Source organism: Anguilla rostrata, chromosome 1 (assembly GCF_018555375.3).
Source record: "Anguilla rostrata isolate EN2019 chromosome 1, ASM1855537v3, whole genome shotgun sequence".
NCBI classification, from domain to species: Eukaryota; Metazoa; Chordata; class Actinopteri; order Anguilliformes; family Anguillidae; genus Anguilla; species Anguilla rostrata.
Window position 1 is genome coordinate 63,660,060 of NC_057933.1, and position 13,904 is coordinate 63,673,963.

The following is a 13,904-nucleotide window of genomic DNA, read 5'->3' on the forward strand; positions in this document are numbered from 1 at the left end:
AATGCCTTTAACATCTCTAATTAAACTAAATGTTACATTTGACATTTATCCAATAAATAATTTTACACACCTATATTTATGAGGCTGTCGAAACCATCTTATGCTGTCCTAAATTTATGTACTATAAGAAAACATCAATGTTTAAACATGTTTTTAATGTTTCATAATAATAAAAAAAAACCTCATAGTATTTAGTCTTATGTATTAAATTATTACATTCCTCGTATGTCTATACGTTTTATGTGACATGGATTAATTCACATTCAAGTCTCACATTTATCACCCTGTACATTGGAGTTTCATTTGGTTTGGGGCCTGTAAATATATATCAAAATAAATAAAAATTCTTTTTATTTAATCGACTTAATTAATGTAATGTGTGGTTCCAGATTGCTCCTGCTGATGGACCCGATACCAACCAGAGAATGGTGATCATTACTGGCCCAGCAGAGGCTCAGTTCAAGGTCTGTCTGATAGTTCCTTGATATCCTTTTCTCTGTTACTGAATGTTCTGTACCAACTGTGCTTTTTCTGAAGATGCCCATGTATTTGTTTATTTAGCCAATGCTTAAAGAGAAACTGTCATGATAATAGGACATTCAGTACATCATGGAAGCAGAAAGGGACATTTACACTGACAGTAAATGAGTGGAAAAAACAGTACTAAAATAAAATGACAGAAAAAATGATGATTGATCATCATGATAATTGAGCCTAATATGTATCCACATTTGTAACAATGTTATCTTGCAACGTAACTACAATGGTTACTAATGGGTCTGAAAAAAGCAGTTGCATGCCATCGAAACTCACAGTGTAGCGATTCCAACCCCTCTGCAGGCTCAGGGAAGGATTTTTGGAAAGCTGAAAGAGGAGAACTTCTTTGGACCCAAGGAGGAAGTGAAGCTGGAGGCCCAAATTAAAGTGCCATCATCTGCTGCTGGCAGGGTAATAGGCAAAGGTGGCAAAACGGTAAGTCTGCCTGTTGCATGATCCTCTGAGAAGTAGTGTGAGGGGTGAGTGAAAAGTTTCACATCCCAGATTTGGACATAGAACATCAAAATGGTTCCTGACCACACAGGCCTTTTGGCTAATTCTTTTGCATTTGCCCCATGTTTAAATCTGTTGTTGTAGGTCTCCTAATTAAGATAGGTGTGAGTACGGAAGTAGTGTGGAGAACATACCCAACTGCTCAAATAAATTGCATGACATTTTGTTTACCTCATATGCAGTTAATTGGAACCTAATTAGTGATGGCCTATGACTTTTTTTGTAATTTATATTATTATTATTGTTATTATTATTATTATTTTATTCTTTTTTTTTTAATTTCATGCTTTTCAGAAATCAGACTTGTGAGTCTGTACAACTATCATTAATATTATGGGTATTTAAGATTCCCAAGATGTCTGCCATCCTTCCAGTAAATAGAGGTTCTCAGGGCAGCCTGAGGAGCCCATGGGAGTGAGCATGCTAGTAGTGCTATTGCTAAATGTTAAAGCCGTCTGGTTCATTTAAATATGCAGTTCAGTAATCACAGATATATTCTTCCAGGTGAATGAGCTGCAAAACCTATCTAGTGCAGAGGTGGTTGTCCCAAGAGATCAGACACCAGATGAGAATGATCAAGTCATCGTCAAAATCACTGGTCACTTCTATGCCAGTCAGGTATTTTATTATTTTTTTTATTGAAATGGAATATATGTGCATGTATTTATGTAATATTTGGATGATCACACACAGTTTAATAATTTTCGGGACAAAGACTTTTTTTCTTGATTTGGTTAAATTGCACATTTGCATGCACTTTATGAATTTTGGTTTCACCATGTAGAAATTACAGCACTTTTTATACATTTGACCCCCTATTTCACGGCACCATAATGTTTGGGACGTATGTTATGTAAATGAAAGTAGTAATGTTTAGTACTTTGTCACATATCCTTTGCATGGAATGACTGCTTGAAGTCTGTGACCCTTAGACATCACCAGGTACTGAGCATCTTCCAAAAGGAACTGTCCAAGATCCAAAACACCCCCCCTCATCTGTGAAACATGGTGGTGGGGGTGTTACGGTTTGGGCATTAATAATTGCGGTACTGTCTCACTTAAATAGCAAATGGTAAATGGACTGCATTTATATAGCGCTTTTATCCAAAGCGCTTTACAATTGATGCCTCTCATTCGCCAGAGCAGTTAGGGGTTACATGTCTTGCTCAAGGACACTTCGACACGCCCAGGGCGGGGTTTGAACCGGCAACCCTCCGACTGCCAGACAATCGCTCTTACCTCCTGAGCTATGTCGCCCCTGCAACATAGCTCAGGATGTTGATGTAACTGCTGATAGCAGCAGCAGAATGAATTCTCAAGTGTATAGAAGTACTTATCTGCTCATGTTCAAGCAAATGCCTCCAAATTCAGTGGATGGTGCTTGGATGTGTAGTTTAATCGCATGCGAATTGCTTTATTACAAATCAGAATTGTGAAGTACAGAGCCAAATCAAGAAAATAAGTCTTATTCCAACATTATGGAGCTCATATATATATATATATATATATATATATATATATATATTTGGTTGATAACCTAACGATGGTAAAATGTACTCTGGTTGCCTCTCAAGTTAGTTTCTCACACTTTTATAAATGTCATATGTGATGTTAAGTGTATAGTGAAATATCAGATGGCACGTGACACATTTTGTTTTCCCTTCTCCCTCTTGCAGCTTGCTCAGCGAAAAATTCAGGAAATCTTGTCCCAGGTACAACGGCAGCAGCAGCAGAAGCCCATGCCTGGGGGCCAGCCCCCCCAGAGGAGGAAGTAGCAGGGATTTGAGGCAATACCTAAGCTCATCAAGGAGATAGACAGCAGACCAAAGAGGAAGGAGTGGCTTTTAACCGCAGCGAGGATGACGAAGGAGCTCTCTCCTCCCCCTTGCCACCCATGGTGCTGCCCCTTAGTGACGGCTTCAAGTACCCTGCTGGGCTGGACTCAGCCCCAATGAACTTCAGGAAATGAGGGGAGGGGAGGGGAAGGGGGGGGGGTTTAGGGTGGGGCAAAAGAATGAAAGACCTCTTTGCTGCCCTGCTGCTGTTCTTTAATTGCCACCTCACTCCCCCAACAGGATTTGTCCTTCTGAATGGTGTGTTATAGGTTAATGACGCTTTCTCTTTTGATCTCTGTGGATTGTGAAAAAAACATTTCTCTCATAGCTCCTTATGTCAGGGTGGGTTAAGGAGGGGGGGTTTGTAAAGGGGGTGGGGGTGGGGAAGGGGGTACCATAGAATACCCGCTATAGCGGAAATGGGAAGTATCTTGTCCCAGTATTGATAGTGGCATTTTATAAATTCAGGTGGATTTTATATGTGCATACAACCACCATCGGAGTAACCTAGAGGGATGTGTTGAATGGTGTTGGCCAGGGAATACAGTTAATATACTTTCTACTAAACTACCTCAGGCTTAATACCTCAGAACAAAAAAAAATATATGTGTATATGAGAAATGTTTGTTTTGATTTGCGTTGTGGTATTTTTATATACTTTATAAAGCTAATATTTCTTGAGCGTTTTATTTTTATAAGAAAATTATAAATTTGATCAGCTCAACTCCTGTTTTACACACACATGTACATGTAATGAGCATGTATAGATAAGTATGTGTACATGAGATATTTAGCAGGGATGAAAAGTTGCAGCACCTTTGAGTGTTGTATTAAATTGCTTCCATTTTCCTATGGTTCTCGGTTCTCTGGACAGTACATTTTGCAAAATGTAAACATGCCCAGGAATAACATTGCATTTGGCATCAGTGCTATTTTTTGGGGGTTTAGTTTGGAGATTGTGACAGTTAGAAATGAGTGTTTATGTTGTAATGTTGGTTTTGAGTGGGTTGTGATGGTGGTGGTAAGAAGTCAGGATTTAGGATGGTTGGTGGTGGTCCTCTGGACCATTGCCCACCTCTGCCTCCTTTCTAAAGTGATCAGTTTGACAGAGAGAACATTTGTTTATTTGGACTTTGACCCGATTACACGTTTAAAAAAAATAAAAATAAAAACTTTTTAGATGTTAGACTACCGCAAGTACACCGCTTCATAGTTTAATTTCAGTTGTTACTTGCTGTATTGGGGGGGAAAGATTTTTTTGATCACATTATGATTTAAAGGTGTGTCTGCTGCATGATAAGTGTATACTCCCAGCTATTGTAAAAGGCAGGCAGGCAAGCCTTCCCTCATGGGCTTGCTCTCCAGGGCAGTCATGTTTGGATACTTGCATAGTAGTTTAAATTCTTATTTTAATCCAAAAGGCAAGAATAGAACTTAAGAAATGAAATTTTTAACCAACTTGTTTCGTGCAGAATGACTTGATTAGCGAACATTGTGCATTCGTGCTTTTTTTCTCCCTTTTTAAATGGCGGAAGTTGATCTACCTCAGTTGTAGCGGCGTAATGGTCCACATGGTGGCGCCTCTCGCCCCCCGGTTACCTCTGTCCTTCGGGATGCCTCTGCATGAGAAAAAGTGCATCGTGTTGCACAGACAGGAGGGGCACGTGTGTTGTTTTTGATCTACCTCTTAGTCACATGTCGATTTAGAGGCGTATTTCTACTCAAGGTTTAGGATAACTTCCCAAAAATTCTTGTTTGACAGATCAGAACTGAAAGGACAGTAATCACAATTACCTGATGTTTGCCTGCATTTAGTAATCGATTTTTAAATGTTGTAGTTTTAGAATATGTTCATAATTGGCTACGGCTTTCACATAAGGGTAGACTGACTTGTACTTGGACAAATAAATGTTCAGTTGTTCAACTCCGAAGTATGCTTTTGGAACAGACAAAGGTCTGCCTTTTGTTTCCTGCTTTGTTTGTTTTTTTTTTTGTTTTTGGGTTGCTGCATTTCTTTCTCTTTCAATTGAACTTTTTCTTTTTGCATAACTTGGCTGTAAGGTGTGAAATCTTTATTTAATGACTGGATTTGGGGAATGGTTAGGAAGCAGTGATGATCATGATCCTGTTAAGCATGAATCATTCCTTCAGACTACTTGTGGCCCTAATGCATCTCCACTTGTCAAATGCCTCCGAATAAAGACAGGTGTTCTCCAGATGTTGCCTCTGTATTTACTCATTTTTAAATTGTGTGTTTGCTGGTTTCCTTTTCAGGCGGCGAATGGTGGTACTTGCGGTGTTGGGGATATGGAACCCCAGAGGTTGCCGGTTTAATTCAGCGTGGCCATGATACTTTTCTTAAGGTTGTTTTTAAATGAAACTAATGGAGAAATGTATGATTCCCAACACTGTAGCAGAGACCTGGCCAGGATATTTGCAAATATAATTGAAGTTATATCTAAGCCACATTAGTCCCTTTCACTACTTAGTTTTCATGTAAAATTGTAACTCATCCTAAATATTGATTTGCTTTGTACTATAAACCATACAGATTAAGAGATGTAGAAGTAATGTATTTGTGTACATCCACTGACCTCCTGAATACACCATGTCGCCCCCACCTGGTGATTCACAGAAGCTACTTTCAAAACCTGCACACCATCAGAGACTAAGAATGGAAGTGCTAGTAACTTATTAAATCAAGCTTATTTAATAAACATGGCCATATGTGAGATGGGAAATTTGGTTAGGACATTGAAAGACCAAAAAAAAGTTACATTTCCTACCTTTTTACAACCCTTCTATCCCACAATCCCTGTTGCTGATGTCATATGATCCTGGAGGGACACTGTGTATGCATTTCCCCCTGGCTCAGCAGACCAATGCTTGTTCACTTGTAGATTAGACCAGAGTAAAACCTTTTGTAATGACACAAGGACAGTCTTCATGAGCTGTCACTTATATTGCTCATCACTTAGCAAGTAATGCAATTAAAATGTCGGACCATATACATGATTGAACTTTGAATGAAATCCCCCCTTTCTCCACCCTTGGTCTAAAGGGCTAACTTTGTAACTCTTACAGCAGTGTCCTCATCATTGCTGAAGGGCATTGGTTTAGAGCTTGGCCCAGAGGAAAACTGTCCCTTACTGGGCCATGGGAAAATGTCCCAATTTTCGCTTTCCATTCAAGTACTAACCAAGTCCAGAAACATTTCTCTTCAACCATCAGCAAGCAGGGTTGCATAGCTATTGATATTTGTTAAGTTTATGAATATGGAGTTTTAAAAAGAATTTTATTTAAAGAAACATTGATTGCAATGAGCCAGATTAAAACCATTTATGAAAATCTTTACTTCAGTACACCAAGTTGGACCTTCTTTCCTGGGTCTGGTATTTTGTGAACATTCATTCCACATGTTTGTTTTAAAGTTCCAACCATCCTTTTAATAGTGGAATTCACTTAAGTAGAACTATATGGTCTAAAAGGACAATTCAGCCTTCTATACAAATTTGGCACTCAAATTTTAAAATTAAATAGAAAATATTTAGTGTCATTTAATACACAATGCTTCACAATGTAGAGTTAATATTTTATTTAAATCCATATCCACAAACCAAAAACTGGAAAAAAAAACAATCAATAAAACAATCCTTTGCCCATTCACCTTACTAAGTAGAACTTCTCTTAAACTGTCACAATACTCAAAACTGGTGTGCCAAAACGTACAGACAACCAAACGGCATATAAATGCCATCCATCCAGGTCAAAATCTGCTAAAGAGCAACACCCACTCCGATGTACAACTGTTCCGTTAATGAACTCTATCAAGGGATTACTGTCCAAAAAGGAGTCGTCTGTGAAGTGATTCACATCCAAGGTCAAATCCCAACATGACATTTTAACTGTCTTTGACTGCAGTACAAAGACACACCCAACACCCCCCACAGAGGTGGCTGTGTCACTTTGGGAGTTCTGCTTCATAGATAAAATCCTTGGGAAGCGTTTCTGGTGGGATGGCACTCAGCTGTTCGTCGAAGGACCGCAGAGCCCACAGCTTCTCAAGCTCATAGACCTCCCTGGTTTCTGGCAGCATGAAATGAACCACGATGTCACCTAGGGAAGGATGAGGTGGACAAAGAACAGTGTTTGTCACAAGCCCACGCCTCTCACCTGAGTCCAAACTGTTCCCATCCCATGAATAACAAAAAAAGTTAAATGATGAACCCACAACCCTGTTTATTCAATTAGAAAATGTCATCATTATGTATTAATCTTTACTTTTATAGGTACGTGTACTCCTGGTGTGAAGTAGCTTGACTTACCAAAATCGACGCACATCCAATCCTCAGTATCCTTGCCCTCAATTCGGACATGTGGATCGCTGTCTTGCCTGAGGTATTTGTACTGCCAAACAGAGTAAAACAGTCATATTCCATGAAAAATATCTGCACCCCTATAAATTACACAATAAATGACAACAAAAAATACAACTTTACTTAAATATATATTTCACTTTGGTATAACAGAAGTAATTTTGTGGAGCTTACTTCATTGTATTTGTATGATGTGAATACTAGCTACATGTCCCTGTTGACCCTGATTGTTGCAGAAAACGTAGACAATCTTAAAAATATAATGCATGCAGATTATTTTTTAAATCCTGCATATTCCGCTGACTCTTATACATTTTCTACATTTTTCAAGTCTCCCAGTAAAAATTCTGAAGGGTGCAATTTTTGCAGGTAAACTGCTACACATTTTGAGTATAAATAAAATATGACTTGAAACAAGCCAATAGCCAGCTACCACTTTGATCGTGTAGAATGCCATTGCTCGGAGATGCCGTGTTGAAAATCCGCTGACAACAACAAAGTAGTCGGTGTATTTTATCTCCTTAGGTACTTTGATAACACAGATATCGGCAGCATTTTCCTGGCGGAGAAGTGACACCAGGACGTCAATGTTAAACACATGCTGGGTACCTGTGAGAAAAGGCAAGAACATACAGATAAATTGAGAAGAACTGATAAGCTTATTCGAAATTCTTATTTTGGGCTATATAACACAACCCACACAAACAAGGACATCCAAAAGCTAGCAGGACAGCTGGCTCGCTGTAGCCTACCAGGTCCTCAAACTCAGTACCGGATATGTATACAGGTTTTCCAATCACAATTTGAAATAATTTGAATCTGCGATCCAATTTGCTAACATGAACACGTAATCACTCCAACTAAACAATTTGTGGAATATACAGAGCTCATAGACAGAGTTAAAAGCAACAAACCAGTTTGTTTACACCTGCATTGAGTCAAAAGATTTAAGGGGGGAAAACACAATTTTCACCAACCTTCCTTGATTATTTCACCGTGAATTAAGTCAATGTCAAGATAGACAATGTTAGCCACATAACTACTTAGGCTATACTCACGGTGTCTCGGGGCTTTCTCTGTCTCCGAGTCTGCGTATTTTTGCTCTTCCAACGTGCTGGAGCTGTGTTCAGTTATATCACTCGTGTTACGGTAAATATCTGTATAAAACCGCACATCTGAAGTGTGCAACTGATTTCTCCGCGATGCAAGCCATGTGTACCGACACACGCGAAAGATACTGTGTTGAACTTCTAAGTTTACCGGTGGAATTTTTAAATATTTGGGGTTCACGTTCATAACATCTTGAATAAATATTTTTGGCAAAAATCTTTTTGTGGACCTAAGCGTACGCGCACAAAAAAGCATACTTATCTATCCCGTAAAGGCCTGTCTTTAATGCATTGGTATGATCGTACCTTCTCATAACAGGAAGTTGTACTACCGGAGACTGCGCACATTCGAAGGTGCAAACAGACGCGATACCGCCCCCTAACGTTGTAATTTGAATTTAAAACTCAATCAGAGCCTAGTGTCCTAGCGCCCGAATTATTCACACATTCAGCAAGAGCCACAGGGCGCCCCAAAGCTAAAATTTGGCCGCAAATGGGTATCTGACCTCAAAATGACTGTTTTCCTGTGACTGTCTCAGTCTCTGGACTCAACCTGTTAAAGAAATTTGTAATTTGAATTGAAGAGGACAGTCCACAACGGCAGACTGAAGGACCAGAAGAATCTTGAAAGATTCTGGAGAAATGGTCAAAGCACTTCACCCCCATATGTTTGGCAGTCATATAAATGATTATAGAAGATGACTCAGTAGTTTTATCCTTATAAAGGGAAGGTGCAGAAGTGCCAGTCAATTTGGTACCTACATTTCTGGGAAAAAAAATGATTACTTATTGAACAACAATTCTCTGAGCGATTGTGTTGGTATAAAATAATATAATTTCCCCATTTTTTGAGAAATGTAGCACATTAACTATACCGTTTCTTTTATGCAGTTTTTTCTTTACCAAGGACATGAACAACTGCAATACTACTACTACTACTACTACTAATAATAATAAATCTGGGTGGCAGAGTGGTGCAGTGAATAGTACTGTTGCCTCATAGCAAGACAGTACACGATGATACCCCCCAGAACCCTGACCAGGAATAAGCAGTTCAAGAAAATGTATGGAAAAAATAATATCATAATTCACAGTATTTCTACATCAGGTTCTCTCAAACAAAGACTTCTATTGCTTTCAGGCAAATTGCATAATACACATCATTTATTTCTGTAGAGATAGGTGCTTTAGTGTTAGCCTTGAACAGCAGGGACCATGAATTTAAACAGCTGCATGGAAAAACAGCAGTGTTTACCTGGAAAACATTGATTCTAGCAGCCTAAAAAAGCCTTCTATAAAAAAAGCTCTCTCTCTCTCTCTCTCTCTCTCTCTCTCTCTCTCTCTCTCTCTCTCTCTCTCTCTCTCTCTCTATATATATATATATGGATATATGCTCATGACATTTGTGTGCTTACCAATGACTGACAACTGACTCATCCAGACACGCAGGTTTTTCATCCATTCTCACAGGTTAACGATTGATCCTAAGTCTTCTGACTGCACTAACTTACCAGACCACCGTGATATATAGATGAGTTTCTGCCCTAAAGATTTGTATTCAAAATACTGTGTTTTGCTCTGAGATATTCTACAAATCATAATGCATGTGTATGCATACTCTTTAATCTTTAATGCTGTATAATAAATCACCCATGACAACAATGCCTTTGAATAAATGACATTATTCCTTACATTAACTATTTAATATGTAGAGAGTATTATTACATATTATTGCTCACATATTATTACATTATTGAGAGTATTCTACACACACACACGCATATATATATATATATATATATATATAGAATACTATATATCTATAAATATGATGATGCTTGTGAATGAATGTCTGCATTAATCACCAAGTAGTAGTAATTACACATATGCAGAAAGTTTTATTTGAATACTGAAATGAAAGACAAAAGAAGAACTTTGAACATTTAATTCTGCAATTTTGTGACAAGACCATACTTTTTCATGCAACTCTTTGAAGTTATTTGATGTTATACCATGACAGCTGTTTCTTCCCATAGCAGTTCTCTACACTGTAAATTATTAATGCTGATAACAAGTTAGGGTCTTGTTTGTTCCCTGTTTTGGCAGTGTGTAGTGAATATAAAAATGCAATGTGTATGTATTCCCGGCCTAGTTTGACTGCTCTGTCTCTCTCTCTGTCTGTATGCGTGTCAGGTCAACATGATGTGGTTCTTCTTTGCTGCCATCTCTGTCCTATCCATCATCAACCGTGGTTCATGCAACACAGAGGCAAAGCCATTTGTTGAGAAAGCCAGTACCAGATTCAGTGGGCGAAACTACCAAAGCCTCCTCACTGTGCTCAATGGGGAAGAGTTCGGAAACTGGACATGGCCAGAGATGTGTCCTGAAGGATTCTACGCTGTGGGCTTCAGTCTGCGGGTAAAACACAGTCCAATATATGTGACATATTCTCTCACACATATGTACACACACACACATGCTTACCTTTACACACGTCTACACCCTTAACACATTTACACACTCAACTATACACTCTTATGCTCATATTTTTGCACATCACATATTTTACATATATGCACACTCACCTACAACCTTCTATACTCCTTTACCCACCCTTACATCCCACTACGCAAGTGTGTAAACATATAGTAACTTTACTACCCTACTGATACATCAAAACTTGTCTGCACATTTTCCACACTCTTCCAGAAATCTGTGCTTTTTTCATGTTTGCATGAAAAAATATATGAACTCTCCTACATCACAGAATTAAGTCTCATTGAATTTGAATATAAATGATGTGTGTGTGTGTGTGTGTGTGTGCTTTCTGATTCTTTTAGGTGGAGCCCAATCAATATGGTCTGGATGACACAGCACTGAATGGTATCCGTCTGTATTGCTCTAAACTTGGAGACAGGTCCTTCATGTACACAGTGGAGTCCCATACTGGACAGTAAGCATGAGCTGAGGCCAAACTCTCATCCTCCAGGGTTGCAGTCTTTCTCATCGGTAGATATTTATGCCTTATCATGACCGAAGAAAGGCCTATAATAATTTAGAGACAGTATTGTTCAGACAAAAGTAAAAACAAACCTGAAACCCAGATTTATACCCATTTAAATAGCAAAACTTGCCTAAGACTGAGACAGGACCCCACTGTGCACTAATATTTTTATCCCTGGTCCTCCCCAGTTATGGAGATTGGTCGGATCCCCAGTGGTGCCCCTCCGGTGTCCTGAACTCCTTCCAGCTCCGCGTGGAGGCCCATAGAGGCCTTTTTGGGGACGACACAGCAGCCAACAACATCAAGTTCCGCTGCAGCAGTAACCCCATCCTGGAGGGCCCTGGATTGGACTGGGGCGAGTACGGGCACTGGAGCCAGAATTGCTTAGGCACGGGCATCTGTGGCATTGAGACCAAGATGGAGCCTTACCAGGGTGGGCTAGATGACTCCTCTCTCAATGATGTGCGTTTCCACTGTTGTGCCTAGAGATGACATAATGATCTCACGGTGAGGACCTCTTCTGTCAACTGAGCAATAATCAATGGAGACTAATTTAGGAGAAGCTGAGAGCCTTTTCTTAAAACTGAAGTCTTAAATGCCTTTTTTTCGATTGTTTTGAGTGGTTTTCAAGTGTTCTGATTTAAATGAGCATTGTGCATGAAATGTGCAGAGCAATTTCAGTCTGGAAACTCTTGCTGCACAAAATGAAAAAAATTCATATTTTAAATTTCATATTCATTAATATATTTAATCTAAATATATGAGTTGTCCTGACTGAAAGAAGATTTACCCATCAGTATTCCATGATGATTCCATTTTTATTTGATTGCATTTAAATGTGTGTCATTACATTTCTGTAATTCACGTTAAGCTTCTCTTGAAAAAAACACCACACAACCCACTGAAATGACTGGGTGAATACATAAATCACATAGATAAGTAACTCCAAGAGATGGTTTCTGGTTTTTCAATTCATGTCCTTTTCCCAAACTTGAGATGAATTCTGGAATTATGTATGAATTAGAACAGAAAGTGACCCACAATAAATTTGAATTAAAAACAATAATTTCTGGAACAAACTAGAATTTGAGTTTATTTGGAAAATAACAAATTTATTGCTGCTACCCAAAAATGACTGTGTGTTTGTTATTACTTCAGGTTGGAAAGAATACAGTATAATGGGAAAGCCTTTAGCAATTCATGTCCTTTGAATCTTGTGTTTATTTACACTAAACGTCCGTTGTGTATGGCAACACAGGCCCATAAAATGGGTTATAGCCTTAATAAAATTATATTAATACTTCTGAAGAACAAAAAAAAAAATTAAAAAATGGACACCCACTGAAATGACTGGGTGAATACATAAATCACATAGATAAGTAACTCCAAGAGATGGTTTCTGGTTTTTCAATTCATGTCCTTTTCCCAAACTTGAGATGAATTCTGGAATTATGTATGAATTAGAACAGAAAGTGACCCACAATAAATTTGAATTAAAAACAATAATTTCTGGAACAAACTAGAATTTGAGTTTATTTGGAAAATAACAAATTTATTGCTGCTACCCAAAAATGACTGTGTGTTTGTTATTACTTCAGGTTGGAAAGAATACAGTATAATGGGAAAGCCTTTAGCAATTCATGTCCTTTGAATCTTGTGTTTATTTACACTAAACGTCCGTTGTGTATGGCAACACAGGCCCATAAAATGGGTTATAGCCTTAATAAAATTATATTAATACTTCTGAAGAACAAAAAAAAAAATTAAAAAATGGACACAAACCAGAGCTTTCTGGGGAAACTCCTCTCATTAACTTGCCTTATTATTTTGCTGTTGCTAATCAAATGTCATTTTCATACCTGCCACAATAGAACGACATCACTTCTTTGTTCCTTTTATCATTCCCACAGCTGCCAGAAGAGAGGAACACATCTGAGCCAGGCAGTACACACCCCTCCAAACACTTGGGGATTTGGAGATTTGGTAAAAATCTGATATTGATAATGCAATATCAATAATTAATAAAGACATCTGTTGCACAAAGCTAATTTCCATGGTGCAATGAGTATTTAAATTTGCAGCCAGGGATTGCATGTATTTTTCTCCTTTCTTTGTAGGATCTTAAAGCCTTTTACTGTACAAGTACTGGAACACTACCTGTAACATTCTCAATGACTGATGCACAGTAGCCAGTTTACAGCTGATCACCACCACACATCAATGAAGAGAGAGGGATTATTAAAACAGCTAAATTGTGGACTTTTAATTGGTTAAATTGAGGGACCATATTTTGAAGATTCTGACCAGGACACTGAGAAGCTCCCTATTCTTTACAATTAATGCCATTGGATCTTTAAGGACCAGTCAGGAGCTTGATTTAACGTCACACATGAGAGATGTAAGTACGTTCACAAAATGAATATTATGCATAATCACAGTCTGAATATTAATTTACATTATAGGGGTTCAAATATATTTGAGAGCAGGATTCCACACAGGACTTTACTACTTTTCTAGGCTGTAACACACA

At 38.4% G+C, this 13,904-nt stretch overlaps 3 protein-coding genes across 3 annotated transcripts in view; 2 read left to right on the top strand and 1 right to left on the bottom strand.

The window, feature by feature from the left end:
- Positions 1-5,101, top strand: part of LOC135262105 (insulin-like growth factor 2 mRNA-binding protein 3) — a 29,169-nt gene extending 24,068 nt beyond the window's left edge. The window contains exons 12-15 of the mRNA XM_064348959.1: positions 390-464; positions 841-972; positions 1,555-1,668; positions 2,727-5,101. Coding sequence (XP_064205029.1) covers positions 390-464; positions 841-972; positions 1,555-1,668; positions 2,727-2,825 — 420 coding nt within the window. The 3' untranslated portion in view covers positions 2,826-5,101. The remainder of the gene's footprint in view (positions 1-389; positions 465-840; positions 973-1,554; positions 1,669-2,726) is intronic.
- A 1,364-nt stretch (positions 5,102-6,465) lies between these two features.
- malsu1 (mitochondrial assembly of ribosomal large subunit 1) lies at positions 6,466-8,723 on the bottom strand. Its single transcript, XM_064348971.1, has 4 exons — positions 8,320-8,723; positions 7,695-7,870; positions 7,211-7,292; positions 6,466-7,001 (listed from the first exon to the last, which is right to left on the bottom strand). The coding sequence occupies exons 1-4, from the start codon at positions 8,624-8,626 to the stop codon at positions 6,847-6,849; spliced, it is 720 nt and encodes a 239-aa protein (XP_064205041.1). The 5' UTR covers positions 8,627-8,723; the 3' UTR covers positions 6,466-6,846.
- A 1,846-nt stretch (positions 8,724-10,569) lies between these two features.
- LOC135263816 (vitelline membrane outer layer protein 1 homolog) lies at positions 10,570-13,422 on the top strand. The gene is made up of 4 exons (XM_064352646.1): positions 10,570-10,788; positions 11,211-11,323; positions 11,563-11,881; positions 13,285-13,422. The coding sequence occupies exons 1-3, from the start codon at positions 10,570-10,572 to the stop codon at positions 11,858-11,860; spliced, it is 630 nt and encodes a 209-aa protein (XP_064208716.1). The 3' UTR covers positions 11,861-11,881; positions 13,285-13,422.
- Positions 13,423-13,904: the final 482 nt, after the last annotated feature.

Bases quoted from the DNA above. Each gene is read 5' to 3' on its own strand.
- malsu1 (XM_064348971.1), bottom strand. From the start codon at position 8,626: ATGCTTTTTTGTGCGCGTACGCTTAGGTCCACAAAAAGATTTTTGCCA. The intron at 7,871-8,319 runs GTGAGTATAGCC...CTTTTCTCACAG, and splicing joins AGAGAAAGCCCCGAGACACC to GTACCCAGCATGTGTTTAAC. The intron at 7,002-7,210 runs GTAAGTCAAGCT...ATCCTTCCCTAG, and splicing joins TTGGATGTGCGTCGATTTTG to GTGACATCGTGGTTCATTTC.
- LOC135263816 (XM_064352646.1), top strand. From the start codon at position 10,570: ATGATGTGGTTCTTCTTTGCTGCCATCTCTGTCCTATCCATCATCAAC. The intron at 10,789-11,210 runs GTAAAACACAGT...TGATTCTTTTAG, and splicing joins CTGTGGGCTTCAGTCTGCGG to GTGGAGCCCAATCAATATGG. The intron at 11,324-11,562 runs GTAAGCATGAGC...GGTCCTCCCCAG, and splicing joins GTGGAGTCCCATACTGGACA to TTATGGAGATTGGTCGGATC.